Here is a 22,077-nt window from a genome sequence, read left to right as displayed (position 1 = left end):
GAATATTTCTAGATCTTTCGCTTTCCCAAGATGGCTCAGCCGTCCATCCTAGAAACTGAAGTGCCCCACAAAGCGGCAAGTGCCTACATCGTTTCACAGCTACCATAGTATACATTTTAAATGTTAAGACTTCTACACAAACTACTGATCATAAACAACATCTGTTAAGCAAATTTACACGGATTTCTTTAGTGGAATTCAGATTTCCGTACAAAGATTTCACAGCATTACAGCCTTGGGCCCTGGAAGGGCCGGCAGAGGGGTGTTTTCCTTCCGATTCCCGCTCTTTCTCCTACCCCACTTCAACCTCCCCTCCACTCCCCCCAGGCAGTGTCGGAGTTGAAGGGAGCAGAAGGAGGGAGAATACAGCAAAGTGGTGTCATTCGTGACTCCAAGATGGTTACCATGGCGACTATCAGACAAATCACGCTATCAGTAGCGAAAGAGCCTCTTTAATCCATCCTTCATTCAAGGGTTTCCTCGGGTGTTAGCCGCGGCCTACAGACTGTGGACTGGCAGAAAAACATCAATCTCGGGCCCCACAGCACCGACGTTCCTTAAATGAAACCCAACGAAGAAGTCATCTCGCCGACGGGAACGCGACTTTGCGGCTTCCTGGGCTGCGATGGTGAAGGACGCCCGCCCTCCCTAGAATGTGAGAGCTCATTGGCTGGTGATGTCGTCACTCAGAGTGACGTAGGCGCGAGGGGCGAGGTGGAGCCATAGAGACTTGGCTCCGGGCCCCTCTAGCTTGGGGGCCGGGGGAGGACTTGGGAAGAAACTGGGAGGATCGAGGCGGCCGTTCCCGGGAGCCGGGCCAAGGAGGTAGGGTGGGCGGGCCCAGGCCCGGGCCGTGAGGTGGTGGGCCGTGCCTGCCTTGTATCCTCCGGAGCCCGCGCCCTCCGCATCCTGCCCCTCGGCCCTTGACCTCGTCCCCGCCGGGCGCCCCCAAACTCTGGATCGCAGCCCCCACTCCCCTCCTTCCGGGCTTCGCTTCCTCCTTTCTGTTCCGTACCCTGCTTCTCCTCGTCTTCATTTCCAACCACCGCGATCGTCATCGTCACCAAGGGTCGTCGTTGCCGGGCCTGCCCCACCCCCGCACCTCCAACCCCAAAACACCAAAAACAAAACAAAACAAAACAAAAAACCCCACAAAATCCCCCAGACCCCACCACAACAGACAGGCCACCCGCACACACGCACGAAAGCCACTGGCTGAGGAAGCTGAGGGCGCGTTTTGCACCCGTGTCGTGAAGTGTCTGAAGCAAAGGTAACCCCAGGACCCTGGGCGTGCGGCTGCCCACAGCCCGGGGCCGGAGAGGGATTAACCGCCGCGTCTGGTCCTGTCTCCCTCCTGCGAGACACCGCCCACCGGCAGTCTGGTTCAGAGGCTCAGAATGTCAGCTCTGTGGTTGACATTTCCGTCTAGGAGAGACCCTGGCACTCCCTTCCCAGCTGCAGGAGAGCAGGGTTGAGTGTGAGCTACCACGGCTCCTTGCTGCTCCGCGCTGCCCCTAGCTGAAAAGCGCCGCAGGATGGGGACAGGTTTTGATGAAGGTGGAGGTTATTTAAAAGCAATTTGGGCTCTGGAGAATCACTAGGAAGGGAAACCCTTTTACCTCTACTTGAGCGATTAGAGTAGGTACCCTGTATGTCTTCACAGCTGCACAAATGAGATTAGGGAGTACAGCTTGGCCAAATATGAAAGAAAAAAAAAAAAAGCTAATTGAAAACAAATCCAAGCTATTTGCTTTCTACGTATATCTTTAGGCTACAAATATGTGTGTCTTGCTCAGCTTTTTAAGTACTTGGCAATCATTTAAGTTAGATTAGTAGATACTAATGGCCAGAAATCAAAATGCCTCTGAAGACCATACCATCTTCATGAACACTATCCTCTTAGAGATCGTTTTCATTTGTTGGCATCTCAAAGTACCATTCTCAAATCCAGAACCGTGAAAATATATTTTTTTTTATTCACGATTGTTGGAACTGAACTTGAAGGGAGATTTTGCATATTAACCATGCAAATATTCTACCCTTGCAATAGTTAAAAACACTTAAATCTTGATATATTTTAATTGATGTGTTTTAAAAATACTAAACTCTTTACTTGCTCCTTTCCTCAGGTCCTTATGTTGACTAGTTGAGAAAAAAATAAATATGGCTTTCTACAGTTATAATTCAGTCTTAGTTATTGCTCGAACAAGGTAAGCATTGGAGTCCCCCCCATATGTATATGAATTTCATTCTTCTAGATGGAAAGGATATGTGTAAAAGGATTGGCTTAGTACACAATTAATACTTTGTTGGCTTTTAGGAAGCTGACATTTTAATGTAGTTAAACATACCAAAATTTTATATATGTTTTAGAACTCAGGCTGAGTAATTTTGTAGATGTGTGGTAGAGGTTAAAGTAGAAAACGTAATGCTTTTAGAGTGACATCTCTGTAATTGATAATGTTACATGAGGCTCTTAGATGTAAAGAAGTAAAATGGCTGGTGAACAAGCCAGTCCTAGGACATATTCCTGTCCGATTATGGTCTGTTATCATTTATTTACTCAGAAGAATATTCACTAAGAACTTACTATATCCCAGATACATTGTACATTTTCCCTTTTGGCCATTCAAAAAGTGTTTTATCTTGGCATACTTCAAAAATAGTCTGAAAGAATGGAAAAAAAACATCTCTTTGCCAAAAGAAATCTCTTTTCCAGTAATTTTCTTTGCCTGGATCTATTTTATTTTTCTTTTCTTTTTTTTTTCTTTTTTTTTTTTTTTGTGTTTTTTGAGACAGAGTCTCGCTTTGTTGCCCAGGCTACAGTGAGTGCTATGGCATCAGCCTAGCTCACAGCAACCTCAAATTCCTGAGCTCAAGCGATCCTTCTGCCTCAGCCTCCCGAGTAGCTGGAACTACAGGCATGTGCCACCATGCCCGGCTAATTTTTTCCTATATATATTAGTTGGCCAATTAATTTCTTTCTATTTTTATAGTAGAGACGGGGGTCTCGCTCTTGCTCAGGCTGGTTTCGAACTCCTGACCTCGAGCAATCCGCCCACCTTGGCTTCCCAGAATTTATTTTTATTTTCAAACAATCTGATGTGCTAGTGTAACTGAAGATTGTGGGCTGTTGCAATACTAGAAAAATGTAGAGATCCTTGGCTGGGTGCCCAATACTAATTCTTATTCCCAACATTCTTGAAGAATGTTAGGTGAAGGGCCTTTCAGCTGTAAGTATCTCTTTCTTGAGGGAGTCCATAGGTACTACAGAGGCAAAGCAGTATTGTAGGATTGGTTAATGCCCATGGTGACCCTGAAATGTTCCATTAAAACAGTATTCCTGTTATCAGTAGAGTGGCTTCCACCTATTTTATGATAGTAGATAGAGAAAACAGCACCATCAAACACAACCCCTGGTGGAAAGATGTTTGCTATTAGATTTTTAAATTAATAGTCACAGAACTTATAACTTCTAATATAGCAATTCTTAGGAATTACCTTATTAATATTTCACATAGAGTATATCACTGACCCATAGAGCATCTGTTCTTCAACTAGGGTGAAAAGTTATGTTTCATTCTTTTATGAACATTAGCTGCTCCTAAAATATACACTTTAAGGCCATTGCTTTATTTTAACCAGATAAAAGATCTTTCTATAAGTTTGAATAGTGTGTACTCAACTTGGGCTTGCTCTTTATTCCAGGTTCCCCAGCCATTTTGTCCATCCCACCTGCTCGTCTTTTCCCCCATCATTTGCATTTCTTCACTTGCCAGATTCACATTTAAATAAGACATATATGAAGAACTATGGAAATAAGAAGTACTCCTATCCCAGTCAGTCAGGCAGTAAAGTACTTCACTTACGAACTAGGCTCATACGGAAGCTGCACACATCAACTTGCTGGTTACAAGAGGTCCCTAGTAAACTTCAGCCGGAGCAAACCACAGAAAAGCCAGGGGTGACAAGCCCTCAGCCTACAAAAGAAACTGGCACAAAGATTAAAGGAGGAAAGCCATCTTTGAGACAAAGAATTGTAGATGAACTTAAACATTATTACAATGGATTCCGCTTACTTTGGATTGACACCAAAGTTGCTGCCAGAATGGTTTGGAGGCTGCTGCACGGACAGGTGCTGACCAGACGCGAGAGACGAAGGGTAGGCAAGAATCGTATTTGAGGAAGAAAATGTGAAATTAAAATGAACTATTTCGGAACCAAGTTTTAGACTCAAACTTCATCTTAAAAATCCCAGGCCAGGCATGGTGGCTTGTGCCTATAAACCCAGTACTTTAGGTGGCTGAGCCATGAGGACTGTTTGAGACCAGAAGTTCAAGACCAGCCTGGGCAACATAGTGAGACCTCAACTCTACCAAGAAAAAAAAAAAAAAATCCCAAAGTAGGAATGATAACTGCTGATGAGAACCAGAGTTTCCTTTTTTTTTTTTTTTTTTTTGAGATGGAGTCTTGCTCTGTTGCTAGGGCTAGAGTGTCAGGGTGTCAGCCTAGTTCACAGCATCTTCAAATTCCTGGGCTCAAGGGATCCTCCTGCCTCAGCCTCCCGAGTAGCTGGGACTACAGGCATGCACCAACATACCTGGCTAATTTTTTCTAATTTTAGTAGAGATGGGGTCTCACTCTTTCTGAGGCTGGTCTCGAACTCCTGACCTCAAGCAATCCGCCCACCCTTGGCCTTCCAGAGTGCTAGGATTACAGGTGTGAGACACCACGCTCAGCCCAGAACCAGAGTTTCTTACTTGTCTGCAACTGACTTACTATACAGTTTTAGTCAACAGTCTTAAAATTTTTATATATTTGCCTACAGAATGGTTATAATGGTGTTTTTAAATCTCTCCCAAGAATTAAAAGACTTCAGGTTTGAGGTGTTATTAATATGTTAAGCATAGGCATTTTAAAAACCAACTTTAACTGATACTGTATTATTAAACTATGGACCCCCTAACTTAGATGAAAGCTAAGAAATACCAATAATATGTTTTGATTATCATAGATTTCCTTGAAGATATCCCATAAATATTACTTTAGAGCTGTGGTAAACAGGAAAACCTGGCCTTTTCATTTTATAAACAGCTGTAGAAAACTTGTGTTTTTAACACTTTAAAAACCAAGGCAGGCTTTTTTGTTTTAGTTTTTGGCATGTCCTAAAATAATGAATATTGCGTATGCATTTAATTCTTTAGCTGTTGAGAACTTGTGTCGATTTCTTCCGCCTGGTTCCCTTTATGGTGTTCGTATTTGTGCCCTTCATGGAATTCTTATTACCAGTGTTTCTGAAACTCTTCCCAGAGATGTTGCCATCAACTTTTGAAAGTGAATCCAAAAAGGTATGTAGGATTTTTTAACTTTAAAAAAAATTAATAAACTTTATTTTTTAGAGCTGTTTTTAGGTTTACAGAAAAATTGGGTAGAGAGTAGAGTTCCCATATGCCACTCCCCCCCACCACCATTTCCCTTGTAATTAAAATCTCACATTAGTATGCTATATTTGTTGGAAACAAGGAACCAATATTGATAATTATTAATCAAAGCTCATACCTTACATTAGGGTTCACTCTGTGTGTTTTACAGTTCTGTGGGTTTTGTAAATGTGTCATGTCATGTGTCCACCATCACAGTGTCCTACAGAACAATTTCACTGATGGCAAAATCCTCTGTGCTCCACCTGTTTGCCCAGCGTATGGCAACCACTGATGTTTTCACTGTCTATAGTTTTGCCTTTTCCAGAATGTCAGATAGTCAGACTCATACAGTGCGTGGCCTTTTCAGATTGGCTTCTTCCACTTGGCAATGTGCATTTAACATCCTTCCCTGTCTTATTTCTTTTTATCACTGAATAATAGACCCCTGCATGGATATACCACAGTTTGTCTATCCATTCACCTCTCGAAGACACCTCAGTTGCTTCCAGTTTTTGGCAATTATGAATAAAGCTTCAATAAACATCTGTGTGTAGGTTTTTGTGTGGATGTACGCTTTCAGCTCATTGGGGTAAATACGTAGGAGAGTAATTGCTGAATCGTATAAGACTGTGTTTAGCTTTGTAATAAATTGCTAAACTGTTTTTCAAAGTGGCTGTACTATTGTGCATTCCCCCAGCAACAAACGAGAGTTCCTGTTGCTCCACATCTTCCCCAGTATTTGATGTTGTCAGTGTTCTGGACATTAGCTAGTCAAATAGGTATGTAGTGGCATCTCATTGTTTTAATTTGCAGTTCTCTAATGTCATATGATATTGAGTATCTTTTCCTATGCTCATTAACTATCTGTGTATCTTCTTTGGGGAGGTGTCTGTTTAGATCTTTTGCCCACTTTTTAATTGGGTTCTTTGTTTTCTTATTGAGTTCTTTCTATATTTTGGATAAAAGTCCTTTATCAGATATGTATTTTGTAAATATTTTCTCCTAGTCTTTTCATTCCCTTAACAATGTCTTTCAGAGAGGAAATGCTCTTAATTTTAATGGTATCCAATTTATCAACTTTTCTTTTTATGGATCATGCTTTTGGTGTTGTAGCTAAAAACTCATTTGCCAAATCCAACGTCACCTAGATTTTTCTCGTTTTCCTCTAGAAATTTTATAGTTTTGCATTTTACACGTAGGTCTATGATCCATTTTGAGTTAATTTTTGTGAAAAGTATAATGTCAGTGTCTAGATTACTTTTTTATTTTGGATGTGGATATCTGGTTTTTCTAGTACCATTTGTTAAGACTTCCTTCTCTACTCAATTTTAACTTGTTTTTAACTGTTAAAACAAAAATCCACTATTACTCTGGTGATTAGTTAGACAGCAGGGGTGATTTATTCAGCAAACAGACCCTTCAGTAGCCCCTGAGAAAAGGGTGCCCTCATTGAGCTTGGGGGTCACTGTGAAGGTGATGGGCTGGAAAACAGGTGGCTTCTTCATTCTCTCCATTTGGTGACACTCTTCTAGACAGTGCTTAGGATGAAGAAGATAAGAGCAAAACATTATGAGAGGACAAAGATTGGGAAACGTTTCACAGAAACAGGTAACATTGGAACTGAGACTTAAGGAGCAAGTGGAGTTTTACCAGTCTGTAGAAACCATTCTTGATAGAAAGAATAGCATTTAAAATGGCTCAGCGACATAAGAGTATGACATAGTCAGAGACCACTGGTTGGTTCTTTGTGGTTGGAGCAGGGAGACCCAGGGGATCAATGGCAGGAAGCAGACAAAGGTGACCATTGGGGTCAGGTTGGAAAGCATCTACCTGCCTAAGGAATTTAGACTTTACCTTTTGCCCATGGTGCATCACGGAAGGTAACATTTTTAACCAGGGCGGATGATGTGATTAGTCTGTGCTTTAGAAAAACAATTGTGCTGGCAGGAAGGACTAAAGAGGGCAGAGCCAAGGAAGGGACATCAGCTGGAATGCTACTGCAGTGGCAGGGGGAGAGGTGGTAGAGCCTAAGTGATGAAACTGGCAATAGGAATAAAGACATGAAGAGAGGCTGGGCGTGGTGGCTCACGCCTGTAATCCTAGCACTCTGGGAGGCCGAGGCGGGCGGATTGTGTGAGGTCAGGAGTTCGAAACTAGCCTGAGCAAGAGCAAGACCCCGTCTCTACTATAAAATAGAAAGAAATTAATTGGCCAACTAACACATATAGAAAAAATTAGCCCAGCATGGTGGCACATGCCTGTAGTCCCAGCTACTCGGGAGGCTGAGGCAGGAGGATGGCTTGAGCCCAGGAGTTTGAGGTTGCTGTGAGCTAGGCTGATGCCATGGCACTCACTCTAGCCTGGGCAACAAAGCGAGACTCTGTCTCAAAAAAAAGAAGACATGAAGAGAGATACATTGGAAGGACAAAATCAAATTACAATATTTAATTGTCTGGCTGTGGTTTAATTTACTTACATTTAAAGTAATCAGGATCTAGAATTAATACCATAGCATAATAAGGGAAGTGTTAGTGAATACAGAAAGATGAAAGAATAGAGAAAGTGATTTATCTAAATATTACCTCTTTCCTGAACACCATTGTGCCCAACATACTTCTATGTGTATCTGTGTGTGTGTGTGTGTGTGTGTTTATGTGTGTATCACATATCATAGCCACAGTCTTAGAAAATACTTTCTAGGTTGCTTTTGTTCATGGAGAGAGGAGGTTGGGGAGCTTTCTGTTTACATTAGATCAGAGCAGAGTATTGTGCATCCCTCTTTCATAGCAGTTACCCATTATACTTTTACATTAATTACAACTTTTACATTAACTTGTGGAAAAACTGGATTATCATCAGTCATTAATGTTTGTCTCTCCCACTAGACTAGAAGTTCCAGGAAGGTAGGAATTCTTATCTGTCTTTGCTCATTTTATCCCCAGTACCCAGTACATGGTAGATAATAAATAAATGAATAGATAGATGGATAGGTGGATGTTAAGGGTGTGGATGGATGAAATGGATGATTAAATGGCTTCTAACCATGATATTGCCATTGTGTGATTTTGGTTTTTGGGTTTTTTTTTTTTTTGCTGAGTCTTTTAGGATCTCTCTAAAAATCAACAGTTCTTATGATTGGCTGATCATTAGAATTTTCTGGGCAACTTAAAACAATATATAGAGAGATTCCTGTTCTTTTCCACCCCCTGAGTCCTGACTGACCAAGGTCATTTTGAAAATGCTACCATACTACATTTCTGATGATGAACAAGGATTAAGAAATACTGGTCAACATAGTATCTTAAGAGTGTATATTTAATTATCTTCTGTGTAGTGCATATTTGTTAGACCACTTAACTCCTTGTATTATAATTAATTATATCTGTTTTCTATTTAAAGTACTTAAGTATAGAATTCATTTCCTAGTTTTCATTGTTTGCAAAGCAAAACTCAGAGCCACTCAGACAAGGGGTTGGCTCAACCAGCAGCCTCCATGGTCTGTTCTAAGGCTAAGAGATGGTATCTCATTCTAAATCGTTACAAAGCCTACCATTGAGGGGACATCTTTGATCTATCAGATGCTCATGATCATTGTATTAGTGAGAAACTAAAGGTAAGATTAAGGAGAAAAGTTCCAAACAGAGGCTTTTTATGTGCTCTGGCTCTCACAAACCCATTCAATCAGGCCTGGACACGATATTAATACATGGTACAGAGATGAGCAATGACAAGGTGACAGGTATTTTTCTCCCTCTTTCATCTACCAATTTGAAATCATGAAGGATTCATTAACTTTTACTCCTCTATTATTAAGGAAGAAAAACAGAAAAAGAAAATGGCTGCAAAGTTGGAAATGGCAAAGTTTCTTCAAGAAACAATTACAGAAATGGCCAGGAGGAACAGAGCCCAGCTGGGAGATGCCTCCACGCAGTTCTCGTCCTATGTACAACAGGTGTCAGTCGTTGATACGATACCAGACTTTGGGGCTGAGAGTTGTATGAAAAATGCATGTCATCATGGGTCTTCCAAATCTTCAATCTTTGAAATTTCAAATACCTAATTTACAAATATACAGTCTTGTAAACATTTATAGTAGTTTGCAGAAACACCTATCTTAATCAGTGTGTTAAAGAGGCTGATAAATTCTTGGAAAAAACAGTAGATTTTAGAGTCAAACTTTTGAACTACCCCTGATTTTTTCAGTTGATTTAGCTTGACTTCAGACAGATCTCTTCCCTCTTTCTTTGTACCACAGGGCCCATTTCCAGACATTAGATAGAGTTCATAAATGCTACTTGAAATCTCTTTCAAATAGTCTATTAGGAAATCTAAATTAAGTAGGGAACACATTTTAATTAAACTCTTTGTCCCACTGCCTAGGTCCAGACAGGCCACAGGCCCAGCACAAAAGAGATAGTTCGCTTTTCCAAACTGTTTGAGGATCAGCTAGCCCTGGAGCACTTAGATCGGCCTCAGCTGGTCGCCCTTTGCAAACTGCTAGAACTGCAGACCTTTGGAACCAACAATCTGCTCCGCTTTCAGCTTCTGATGAAACTGAAGTCTATAAAAGCAGATGATGAAGTAAGAGCTTAACCATAGCTGGAGGGAATTGGCGAGGTAGTGGGAGATGCCTTAGGGCGCCGCTGTGATGGAGAATTTTCTGTTGGGTCTGGTCATGGACCAGTTCTGGAAAAATGAGTGGTTTAAACAACCATTATGACAACTTGAACCTTGATTGCTCATTTCAGGTGATGTCTGTCGTACCCTGACCCATTTTCTTGAGAAGGCCAACATGAAATGTTAGTAATTTGGATGACTTAGCTGGGACTAAGCTAAAGCACTTAGGATCTGCTGGGAAGGAAATAGCAGCTCAGTGGATCCCGACAAAGCTCCCCCCACCCCACCTCTGCTCCCCTGCTGAGGAGCTGGTGCCAAAGTCAGTGTTCTGCAGAGTGAGTTGCCTGGCAAGAAGGGGTGCAAAGCCCAAGCCGGGAGGAAAAGCAGAGCCCGGACGCCTTGCAGTAGAAAGGCACCATTGGACTATAACTGCTCATTAGGCTCCTAAAAAAACAACAACAGAAAGAGTGTTTCTTGAATCTGCCTCAGCTACTCTAAGGCACTCTGCCTGAGGGAGCAGGTTTCCCTGAACTGAGAGAGTTGGTGATCCCCCCGGCCTCGTCTGGATCTCAGCTGTTGCTTTCAGAACTTTGGAATAAACAACACTGGTCCCAGAAGGACCATAGTTTTGGGTCACACCAAATAACTCAGCAAAAGCTGCATTGTTTATTGAGAGAGTTTTGTGGACCATTCCTGGGGTGGTGGGGAGGAGTGGGAGCAGAGCACTACAGGGACAGGCAACAAATGGCACATTGAAAGCTTTTCAAGTGACGTATTTTTTTTCCTAATGAACCTTAAAGGTGCCATTGAAGGGAAAAGGAGGGGAGATGTCACAACCGGGCAAAACGCAAATCAAGAGGGGAAAGAATTGCTTTGGTAACAGAATACTGGGGAAGAGTTATGCAAGTGTCTCTGATATTGGCTGGATTCCCTTTACTCCAACTGGCACCTTCCTAGGCCGCCTTTGTAGCAGTCCATGCAGGGCACAGAGTGCCAAAGCCTCCGACTCTGTGTTTCCACTGATTTGCTGGAATGGAGGGATTAGGTAAAATTGGAATCAAAAGATCCAACACTGTTTCTTCCATTTCTTTCAGGTAATTGCCAAAGAAGGGGTGAAGACTTTGAGTGTGTCAGAACTACAGGCTGCCTGTAGGGCCCGAGGGATGAGGTCACTGGGTCTCACTGAGGAACAACTGCTACAACAGCTCACAGAGGCAAGTAGCAGCTCCTCCTGGGCTCTCCTCACTAGAACTCTCCCCCCCTACAATTTGCACAGAGCTCATTTTGTGATTGAGCAGTGGGGTGCTGAAGCAGCTAGATTAATTTTTCACTATGACTGGGGTAGGGTACTATATCGGTTTCCTATTGCTACCTGACAAATTACCACAAACTTAGTAGCTGAAAACAACACCCACTAGATTAGCTCACAGTTCTGGAGGTCAGAAGTGCAGGCTGCGTTCCTTCCCAGGCTGTGGGAAAGGACCCACTTCCAAGCTCCTTCCGTTTGTTGGCTGAGCTTGGTTCTTGCAGCTGTAGGACTGAGTCCTTGCTTCCTGGCTGGCTGTCAGCCCCAGGCTACCCTTGGCACCTAGAGGCCACGTGTATTCCTTGCCTCTTGGCTCACCCTATCTGCAAAGCCAGCAACAGAGAACTTCTCAATGCCACATCTTCCTTGCGCTGAAAACCTCCAACTTCACCTGTGTTTGACCTCTAGCCTCAGATTTATGCTCTTGTGTGATTAGGTGAGACCCACCCGAATAATCTCCCTATTTTAAGGTCAGCTGATTTGGGGCCTTAATTACATCCCTAGAATGGTGTTTGATCAAATGACTGGGAGAAGGTGTGGGTACACCAGGTACAGGCACTCTTGAGCCCACCTTAGAATTTCACCTACTTCAGGTATGGTAAGGGTCTTGAGGAAATTCTAATTCAAGGCCTGCCATCTGTGTGAATCTGTCTGGAGGTCTGAACCTTGCCTGGTGGCCCACCTGGGGCTGCTTTCCCTGTTAGTGCCACAAACCCATGTAAAGTGTTAGCTTTGGTGTGGATGTTTAATATTGTCCCTCAGATAGCATATTTGTATTTTAAGTAAGAGCATCAGTGCTTTAAAACAAAGGAGTATACATTCTCATTTCTATAATTGTAAGAAGTGCTATAAAGTGCACACATTATTTTGAGATAGGAGCTGTTGTGACTTTGAAAACAGGCAGTGCTATTTCTTCTTACATGTTGGACCAACTTTGATTGGAAGATCAACATATTGTAGAGAAAGGTACTTATAACCATGTATTTCCTGAACATATAGTATTCAGTGGGTTCATAATGACAAATTTCTTTCTTGAAAGGATGTAGCATTTTACAATCCAACTACAAGGGAGTGAAGATACTAATCCAACCATCTGATACTCAGCACTTATGTATTATTATTCAACAAATCCTGTGTTAGAATACAGGCAGACAGTTCCTAAAAAGGAAAATTTTAAAATGGTAAACATGGTAAGATATTTCCATCTTAACCTTACTCATAAATTAAAACTAAGAGATGCCACATTCACCTTTATTTTTTTGAGACAGAGTCTCACTCTGTTGCCCAGGCCAGAGTGAGTGCCATGGCGTCAGCCTCGCTCACAGCAACCTCAATCTCCTGGGCTCAAGCAATCCTGCTGCCTCAGCCTCCCGAGTAGCTGGGACTACAGGCATGTGCCACCATGCCCGGCTAATTTTTTCTATATATATTAGTTGGCCAATTAATTTCTTTCTCTTTATAGTAGAGACAGGGTCTCGCTCTTGCTCAGGCTGGTTTCGAACTCCTGACCTCGAGCAATCCGCCCACCTTGGCCTCCCAGAGTGCTAGGATTACAGGCATGAGCCACCGTGCCCGGCCACATTCGCCTTTATATTAGCAAAAATCAGAGTTTGATAACATCCTATGTTGGTAAGGGGGTGGGGAGAGGGGTATTCATGCATTACTGGTAAAAACTTCCATGGAGAGTAATTTGGCAATATTTTTCAAAACTTAAAAATGCATATACTGTTTTTTTTTTTTTTTAAGAGATGGGGTCTTGCTCTGTCACTCGGTCTGGAGTTGCCCGAGTGCTATGATCATAGCTCACTGCCGCCTCCAACTACTTGGGCTCAAGTGATCCTCCCACCTAAGCCTCCCAAGTAGCTGGGACTACAGGCACATGCATATACTCTTTGACCTAGCAATTTCACTTCTGAGAATGTATCATATATTCTTGCACACGTGCAAAATGACATATTCACTAGATTATCTATTGCAGCACTATTAAAGATTGGAAACAGCCTAAAGTTCATTAATAGGAGAATAATCAAATTACTTATGACATTTCGATTTAATGGAATTCTTTAGATGTTTAAAAAGGAGGTAGCCCTCCATCTACTGATAGTAATCAATCTCTAAGATATTTCAATAAAAAAAAAAAGCAAAGGATAAAACAGTGTATATGTTACCCTTTGTGTAAAGAAAGAATATATGGACTGGGTGTGGTGGCTCATGCCTGTAATCTTAGCTGTAAAGAAAGAATATATGGACTGGGTGTGGTGGCTCATGCCTATAATCCTAGCACTCTGGGAGGCTGAGACAGGTGGATTGCTCAAGGTCAGGAGTTCGAAACCAGACTGAGCAAGAGCAAGACCCTGTCTCTACTAAAAAAATAGAAAGAAATTAATTGGCCAACTAAAAATATATAGAAAAAATTAGCCGGGCATGGTGGCGCATGCCTGTAGTCGCAGCCACCTGGGAGGCTGAGGCAGAAGGATTGTTGAGCCCAGGAGTTTTAGGTTGCTATGAACTAGGCTGATGCCACGGCACTCTAGCCCAGGCAACAAAGCGAGACTGTGTCTCAAAAAAAAAAAAAGAAAGAAAGAAAGAATTTATGAATATGTGTATGCTTAGGATATCTCTGGAAGAGTATATAAGGAACTAGTATCAGTAGTTGCTTCTAGGGAAGAAGGTAGCTAGAGAATAGAAGGCAGACTGCTTTTTACTGAATACCTTTACCTTCTGAATTTGTCCCTTGTGCATGTATTGTTGATCTAAAATTTTTTTTTAAATAAAAAAAGCTTGGCCAATATTATACTTGAAAACTTACATCTCATTCTCATTTTAATGTGTATTTTTTTGGCTTCACTAATAAGTGAGGCTGATTTATTCTTTCACATGATCTACTTTTTGTCTGAGAAGATACTTAGCTATTTTGATCCACATTGGGCTCCAAGTAATTGAATCTTCCCTGACTTGAGAAGCTGCATGGTACACGGTTGGTGCAGAAGTCAGGAAGCTGGTGTTGACCCTCGCTCTGCCTTGACTCATCACGTGACCGAGGGGAAGCTGTCGATGAGGGAAGCAGTAGATGACCACAGGTCACTTTTGGCTGTCGTGTTCCATGATTCTATCTGATTTTCCAGTGGCAGGACCTCCACCTGAAGGAGAACGTCCCTCCTTCCCTTTTGCTCCTGTCACGCACCTTCTACCTGATAGACGTGAAGCCAAAGCCAATTGAGATCCCACTAAGTGGGGAGGTGAGTACTTGGATTCATGGAGAGCCTGGATTTCCTCCTAACTGGGGCCTCTCCACTAGTGTCTTGTATACTTTTGCGGTCAGAGCAGGAGTTTCTTTTGGAATTTGGCCCAAACTGGCTTTTAAGTGTTTTAAAAATTCCTCAAAACAAACGAAAGCCACTCAGATTACTCTAGCAATAGGGCTACTACTGCCTTTAATCCCAGCTTGCTTTAGGAATTTTACTAATGGGAGCATGGTTTATTCTTTCTGCGTAACTATCTCATCTTTGTTAGACTAGGTTCCCGCCCACACACACCACACTGCTTTCTTTTAGGCTGAATGGCTCCTGTTCTTTCATGTCTATTTCATTTATCCAGATTCCTTTTAATTTTTAGGCACTGAATGGCTAAGTTAGAATGTAAACTCTGTATTTCATCAACTCATTTCCTTAATTATTTTTTTCCTTTAACTCAGCGACATTTTTCCTCCTGGAACAGCCCAGGATTGCCCAATCACTGGAGTGTCTTGCTCTGGGCCCATGAGGCCTTACTTCCTACCTGGGAGCTTCATGTCTGACTCAGAACCTTCATGAGAAGGAAAGGGAAGTCCCTTGGAGAAGATGCTGCACACGTGCTGTAGTAGATTAGACCAGTGCTGAGTCAGGGCCAGTCATTTTTAATCTTAGTTATGTGGCTGACTCCTTGGACGAGCCAAGGAAAACTATTTGAAGTCCAGCATGAAAAAACGACTTCAGCAAACACCATCTTGCTTTCTCTTTTCACATTTCCAGAGAGTAATCTGGTTTTGGGTTTTGTCCAGGAAAATTTCTAGGGAGGCTGGGAGCAATTCTGGAGTATAGACCATGTTCTAAAAGGCCAGGCTAGTGGGTTCTTAGTCTATCAAACTCCTGGATCCATTTAAGGCAGACCAAAGTTAATTGTCATTCTTAGGCTGCTCTCAGGAACAAGGAAAGCTTGGAGGAGCACAATGTCTCACAGCTAAATTTGGACAAAATGACAAGCTCCCAGGCATTTTATTGGCTTTTTAAAAAATCCATGTTTTTAAACATATATTCTTCAGATATGCAAAGTGAGAACAAGCAGCATGCTAGGTTTTGTAAAGCTGTGTTCCCCAATACCTGGTCCTCAGACTGGTGTGATGGTCCATGGAAAAATTGTCTTCCGTGAAACTGGTCCCAAAAAGGCTGGGGACCACTGCAGTAAAGAATTTGTCCAATATACTATATTATATCCAATATACTATAATATTGGATTTATGTAGCCCTTTCCTTCAAAATACACAGAGAAATTATTTCCAAAGAGCAGTGAAATATTTTTCTAACCTAATTAATTCCTAAAGATAGGTTAGCTAGCTATTCTATACCTACCTATTCTAATCTGTCATCTATTCTAATCCCACACCCTCCCCCATTTCCCTTGTTTTACTGCAGTTTCTTTTCTCTAACACCTACCATTTTAGTAATCAGGCAAATTTATCATTTATTATTAGATACTAAAAATAATGTGTCAATTTTGACTAAGTTATGTGTTATTAGAAACTGACAATTGAGAAACGGCAACGTTTTTGAGACTGAGAACAGGACCAGAATTGGCAAATTAGTGGCTTGTTAATGACTGAGGATTTTAAATACTAGAATCTAATCAGTGTGCAACCTTTGTATATAGGGTGCTTAAAACTCAAAGCGAAACAATGCTAAGTTGCTGTTTCTGGGGCATATTTCCTATGTTGCTCATAAAGGCTGTAGTTGGAGGTGGAAGTTGGGGATTCAGTGGAAAGCAAATTGTGCTAAAAGGCCTTGACTACTGTAAAATAGCTTCTGAGTTTCAGGAAGAGCTGAAAACTTGTCTACATAAAGTATTTCTCTCCCTAGGCTCAAAAGACAGATACTCCTGTGGAATCACATACTCCCCCCAAATCTAAAGAGAACATGGCGGATTTTGCACCTCAACTGAAGGGAACTAAGGTTAGACAGTTACTTTCCATTTGGTTAATTAGGTTAAAAAATGAAAATAACAATAGGTTAATTTTCTCTCTTGTTAATCCCTTTAATGAAACTGAATTTCTTTTTTTTTTTTTGAGACAGAGTCTCGCTTTGTTGCCCAGGCTAGAGTGAGTGCCGTGGCATCAGCCTAGCTCACAGCAACCTCAATCTCCTGGGCTCAAGCGATCCTCCTGCCTCAGCCTCCCGAGTAGCTGGGACTACAGGCATGTGCCACCATGCCCGGCTCATTTTTCTCTATATATATATTAGTTGGCCAATTAATTTATTTCTATTTATAGTAGAGACGGGGTCTTGCTCTTGGTCAGGCTAGTTTCGAACTCCTGACCTCGAGCAATCCACCCTCCTGGGCCTCCCAGAGTGCTAGGATTACAGGCGTGAGCCACCGGGCCCCGGTCTGAAACTGAATTTCAATACAATAGTGTCTGTCATAAGGAATTGTACTGTTTGATCTGTTTCTTAGAAAGTTCACCATTTGGCTATATGTAATTAAGTTCCAGATTTTGCCTTTTGAATCCTGTGCCAGAATATGAAGTAGTTATTCCAAGTTCCTGGTGGTCATGGCAGTGGACTATAGATCTAGTACACATTTTATTTTAAATCAATAACCCAATTCTCAGTTCTGTTGTTTAAGGATGAAGACTTTATACAACCACCACCAGTTATACCATCACCTACAGCACCAGCACCACCTATTTCACTACTTAAAGGACCCATCACTTCTTCTAAGGAAACTGTAAGTATTTCAAAAAAATAAAACCTTTTCCCTCCCCTTAGTTATCTATGAGGGTAGTGGGAATCTAGAATTATAACTATTGCAAAACATTGCACAATTCTTCCTGTCATCCAAACAGGAAGTTGTAGGCTGAACTTTAGTCATCTTATAACCACTACATTTTTTACTTCAATTATCCAAAAGCCAAAAAAAAAATCAGCCGATGCAATCGTGGATCAGACCTAAATATGTTAAGTCTAGAAGCTAATTAAAATATAGGCAGATCCTTCTTATGCACCAGAGGGAAATAGTTTCCATGTGTTGTGTACTTTACACAGCCTTCTGATGTCAGGAAATACTAGTAGGAAAGCAATTTAAATTTTAGGAGAAATGCATGTAAGTAAGAAATTGCTTATCTACCCACTTTTCCCATTTGGGTGAAGGAATTTAAAGCAAGTGACACAAGTAAGCAGTAGGGAGGTCATGGGAGAGTTGAATGGAGAGGTGGCCCTACTGGCTCCCGGGGACCTCAGCAGGTGGGGAGGATCTGTGAAGACACAGATGGGCTAACCATCCAGAAGAGCACCCCAGGTTATCTAGTTAGGACACATACCCAAGATGCATACCGGCCTTGTCTTTTGCATGTCTTCTTTATTTTTATTACCAAGGTAAATTATAAACTCAGATTTGACTTTGTGGTCGGTCATTATTTTGATTAATAAAACAAAAAGGGCTGGGCGCGGTGGCTCACACCTGTAATCCTAGCACTCTGGGAGACTGAGGCGAGTGGATTGCTCGAGGTCAGGAGTTCAAAACTAGCCTGAGCAAGAGTGAGACCCCATCTCTATTATTTATTAATAGAAATTAATTGGCCCACTAATATATATAGAAAAAAATTAGCCAGGCATGGTGGCGCATGCCTGTAGTCCCAGCTACTCGGGAGCCTGAGGCAGGAGGATTGCTTGAGTCCAGGAGTTTGAGGTTGCTGTGAGCGAGGCTGACGCCACGGCACTCACTCTAGCCTGGGCAACAAAGCGAGACTGTCTCAAAAAAAAAAAAAAAAAAAAGGAAAAAAAAAAGAAAACAAAAAGGACTCTTGAAGAACTTACACATCTCATTGTGACCAGTACCTAAAGTCCTTATATTTTATACCTAGACACTCCAAGCCAAATCACAAAAGACATCCCAGAACAGCAAGGCTAGTTCAAAAGGAGCGTGAGGACTACTTGAGGATGGAGCTCTCTCTCTCAGCGTCCGGCCCTCAGCAGTGGCATCCGCAAAGGACCTCCCAGCTAGGACTGTCTGTCTGCGTGAGCGAGAGGGTCAGCCGCTTAGCCCTTGGGGCAGTCCTTTGAGGCCTTGCAACAACCGTTCCAAGCGATGTCAGCAGTGAGGCCAAGTTCAGACCATTTAGAGAAATAGAATTGCAAAGTTCATTTTTCTGTACCATTATGTCATCCCACTAAACTCTGTGCAAAGCCCACCCCCACCACGTTGTTTCTAAACGGCCACATGCGTGTATGTCCTTTGAGAGGAAATTTTCTGCAAAATGGAGTCAGTTTGACACTGTAGATCCCTCTGCCTCCCGTGGCTTGAAATCCCAAGTAAGAGCTTGGGGACTCCAAAAACTCCTTTAAGAGCCCCTGACCACTTCTTCAGAATGACCCATCAACAGGAACAGTACCCTTATGAGATGGGACGGGTGTACTTCCCAGTAAGGTCTTTCTGGCTACGAAGAAGAAAAATCCTCTTGGAGGAGAAAAGGGGAGTCAAACAGACTGGCAATCACAAAAGTTGGGCTGCCGCTTGGCTGGTCTGACAGACACCCCCTCGTGGGCCGCAGAGGCTGCAGGAATCTGGGAGGCGGCCACTCTTCTAGCACATATGGCTTTCATTAGCCCCCGCTTTGCTAGGAAACATAATTAAGGGTTTAAGGCTTAACCATTTGTTTGTGCTGGGTGTGTTTTTCTGGTCGGTTTGTCTTTCACAAATAAGACTATCTGTTAGTCATAGGGATTGTTGAAGTCGGATATAATCCCTTTGCTACCCAGGAAGGAGTCCTGCGTTCAGATATTTATGCTCAGTGTCTTCAGTATTGTTAATACTGAACATAACAGATACAGCTTTCTTCCCTTGGGAAGTGGTTAGAAGGGAAAAGGTATTTCGGCCTGTGGGTGATAAAATTAGATTTCTTTCCTTGCTCTGAAGTTAAAAGCAGTTAGGTGAGAGTCAGTTAAACCAAGTCAAATGCAAATATGCCCACTCTGGGATCCTCTAAATGCGGAATGTCACCAGCACTCCACAGCAAGAATATACACCTGAAAATGCTTCCTAAATCCCTGCTCCATTGGAGGACAAGCCCCACCACGTCCTGCTAATGAACTCCACTTCCCTGCGAATGACGCCTCCCTACCCTGCAAACAGCATCCGCGGATCCCGCCATTGGCCTAGCAAGGTGATTCACAATAAATTCTCCCGTTTTTAAAATGATGGGTGTTTATTTTAATTAGTCCACATTTCAGATGTGGGGAAGGGATTAGCTGGTTAACTTGCTCAATACTGTTTTAGCTGAATGAGTCATGTGTACTGCTGGGCTGATCTACATTTCTTTCTGGCTTTCCCTGTGACCAGAGGAGGAATGGGTAGGTAAAGGGACCCAGGTCACTTGGTAAAGTTCTTAAGATAGTAGCTCAAAGAGGTCAAGGATGGTTCTTTGTTCTCATCACTTAGGGTGCCTGGCTGTTGGGTTCAGTGATTGTTAGAGCCAGTCCCATGCTGAAACCTAGCTAGTGAGTGGTATTCCGGTAAATGATCAACCACCAATTCTTTGAGGGGAAAAAAAGCCCTGATTCATAGCAATTGCATATTCCAATGAGTTAACTACTCCCACCATGGCTGAGTAAAGCTACCAACATGGGATCGCCCAACAGTGCAGAGCTGGGAAGAGGTGTGCGCCACTGGCTCTCGAGAGCACGCGACGCTGGCCCCAGCTCCCCTGGAGCAGTCACAAGAGACAGTCAAACCATTAAACCAGGCAGTCGGCAGCATGTTCATGACACGTGTCACTTCTATGTGCTGAGACATGCATGTGAGAGGCAGTACAGTATAAACGATCCTGAATATTGCTGTGTCAACCTAGAGACCTGCCCCAGCCCAAGTCTCCCTAACAGTTGGGTGCTTGCTGTCCTTCCCTCTCCCTGGCCTTTCTCAGCAGAGGGATGAAAGGCCCAGCCAGTGGCCAGTAACTCACTGGGTATGACTCTCGGCAATACGTAGGACCCAACCCCAGTGATGTCAGCCTGGGCCTGTCTCTCACAGAGAGAATTCTCCTGCGACAGAGAGGAGCTGATGGCACCTGCCACCACGGACGGCCCTGCTCTTGTGCCATGTCTAATTCTGTACTTCATCACTACATACAAGTCATGTAGGTGGTGTTGTGATGCTGAAACCCAGGCTGAAGACTGCCCACTCGCCACCCACACACGCTAGTAGGTAAGGTCAGACTACTGTCATTTTAAAGTGATGGGCGCAGTACCTAACGCCAACCGAGACTTCAGCCTGCTGGCTCCACCCAGTGGTGGCTGATGGTCACAGCAACTTCACTGCCATTGAGAGAGATTTCTTGCTGTTCAATCTTACTTACCTGGGATCAATACATTACATTAGCAGTGCCAAGGGACTGATGATCCCCAGCTACGGCAATTAGGAAAGACAGAAGGCAATATTGATTATTGCCATGGTGATCCCGGGCCCTAATCTTTTAACCCTCGGGAAACCAGACAGCTTCTGCACCATGACAGCACAACATCTTCATTAGATAAACTGGATTCCTTTCCTCAAGAGACCCGGTCTGGTCATCTAAGTAAAATGGCCATTTCATTTTCTCAGGTCAATTTCGCTATCTTTTATTTGACAGCCAGCTCAGTCTCTGGGGAAATTTGTGGGTGATTTGAGTAGTAACAGCAAGGACACCACTGTTATAATGATAGTGCCTTATAATTTCTCTAGCACCTCTCCCAAGGGCACAGAAAGCCTCTTAGAGTCTCCATCCATTCACACAGCATTGCTTCAAGGCAGGGCCAAGGCAGAAATTATCATCCCTATTTCACAAGGAAAGACTCTGCGGTCTCAAAGCAAATGGTTTTAAGGAGTTAAAATTCATTTCCTGACTCTGTTCACCAAATTATGCTTTCTTTAAACATTAACACAAATTGTAACATGTTAACAGTTGCATATTTACAGAGAGAAACAGAGAATTTTACAATAGTGACCAACAGCTGCAGCTGCCCAAAAATGCCTAGCTCAGAAAGGAAATTTAAAGCAGCAATCCCCTTTTTTCCCCACAGAAATGAAAGCATACTGAACCTCCTTTTGTGTTCAGCAGTAATCCAGCAGAAAAGTGAGCTTTAGTATAGAGGCTGAGGAGCAGGGGGAGGTTGAGCAGGTAAAGTACCAAGGAGCCGGAATCCACTTGGCAGGACAGTGACAACCAGCAGGGGGCAGAAGTCAATATCCGAGCAGCCCAAAACACAAAAACATTCAGAGACTCTTCTCCCCTTTCCTGAGGGATGGGGTGGAGTTTGGACAGGAAGAACTATAGGAAGCCAGGAGTTGTGACCGTCCCAACAAATGTGGCCCAGGCACATGGATATGGGAAGAATGGTCTGGGGGAGGATCATGGACAAAGTGGTTGGGGAAAATATAGGCAGGGACGGGGATGCAGGACCAGCCTTAGGGGGTGACACGATTTCCCTCGCTTAGAAGCACAGGCACAGC

General features: G+C 42.9%; 1 protein-coding gene across 2 annotated transcripts; it reads left to right on the top strand.

Annotated features, from left to right (window-relative positions):
• The first annotated feature begins 661 nt into the window (after positions 1 to 661).
• Positions 662 to 20,491, top strand: LETM2 (leucine zipper and EF-hand containing transmembrane protein 2). Of its 2 annotated transcripts, none has more exons than XM_012762980.3 (11): positions 662 to 825; positions 2,130 to 2,210; positions 3,709 to 4,162; positions 5,205 to 5,348; positions 9,238 to 9,375; positions 9,804 to 10,004; positions 11,135 to 11,254; positions 14,472 to 14,585; positions 16,458 to 16,550; positions 17,207 to 17,322; positions 18,458 to 20,491. In XM_012762980.3, the coding sequence occupies exons 2-11, from the start codon at positions 2,164 to 2,166 to the stop codon at positions 18,654 to 18,656; spliced, it is 1,626 nt and encodes a 541-aa protein (XP_012618434.2). In that variant the 5' UTR covers positions 662 to 825; positions 2,130 to 2,163; the 3' UTR covers positions 18,657 to 20,491. The 2 variants fall into 2 exon arrangements, with proteins under 2 accessions (XP_012618434.2, XP_012618436.2); XM_012762982.3 differs by having other exon boundaries at positions 17,221 to 17,322; positions 18,458 to 18,660.
• The last annotated feature ends 1,586 nt before the right edge of the window (positions 20,492 to 22,077 follow it).

This window comes from Microcebus murinus, chromosome 24, assembly GCF_040939455.1.
Source record: "Microcebus murinus isolate Inina chromosome 24, M.murinus_Inina_mat1.0, whole genome shotgun sequence".
Lineage (NCBI taxonomy): Eukaryota > Metazoa > Chordata > Mammalia > Primates > Cheirogaleidae > Microcebus > Microcebus murinus.
The sequence above is the reverse complement of the archived record's forward strand: the minus strand, read 5'-3'. Positions and strand labels throughout refer to the sequence as shown.

Excerpts from the sequence above, each read along its gene's own strand:
- LETM2 (XM_012762980.3), top strand. The coding sequence starts at position 2,164 with ATGGCTTTCTACAGTTATAATTCAGTCTTAGTTATTGCTCGAACAAG. Across the intron at positions 16,551-17,206 it reads CTCAACTGAAGGGAACTAAG|TTCTGTTGTTTAAGGATGAA; the intron begins GTTAGACAGTTA and ends CCCAATTCTCAG. Across the intron at positions 17,323-18,457 it reads TCACTTCTTCTAAGGAAACT|ACACTCCAAGCCAAATCACA; the intron begins GTAAGTATTTCA and ends TTTTATACCTAG.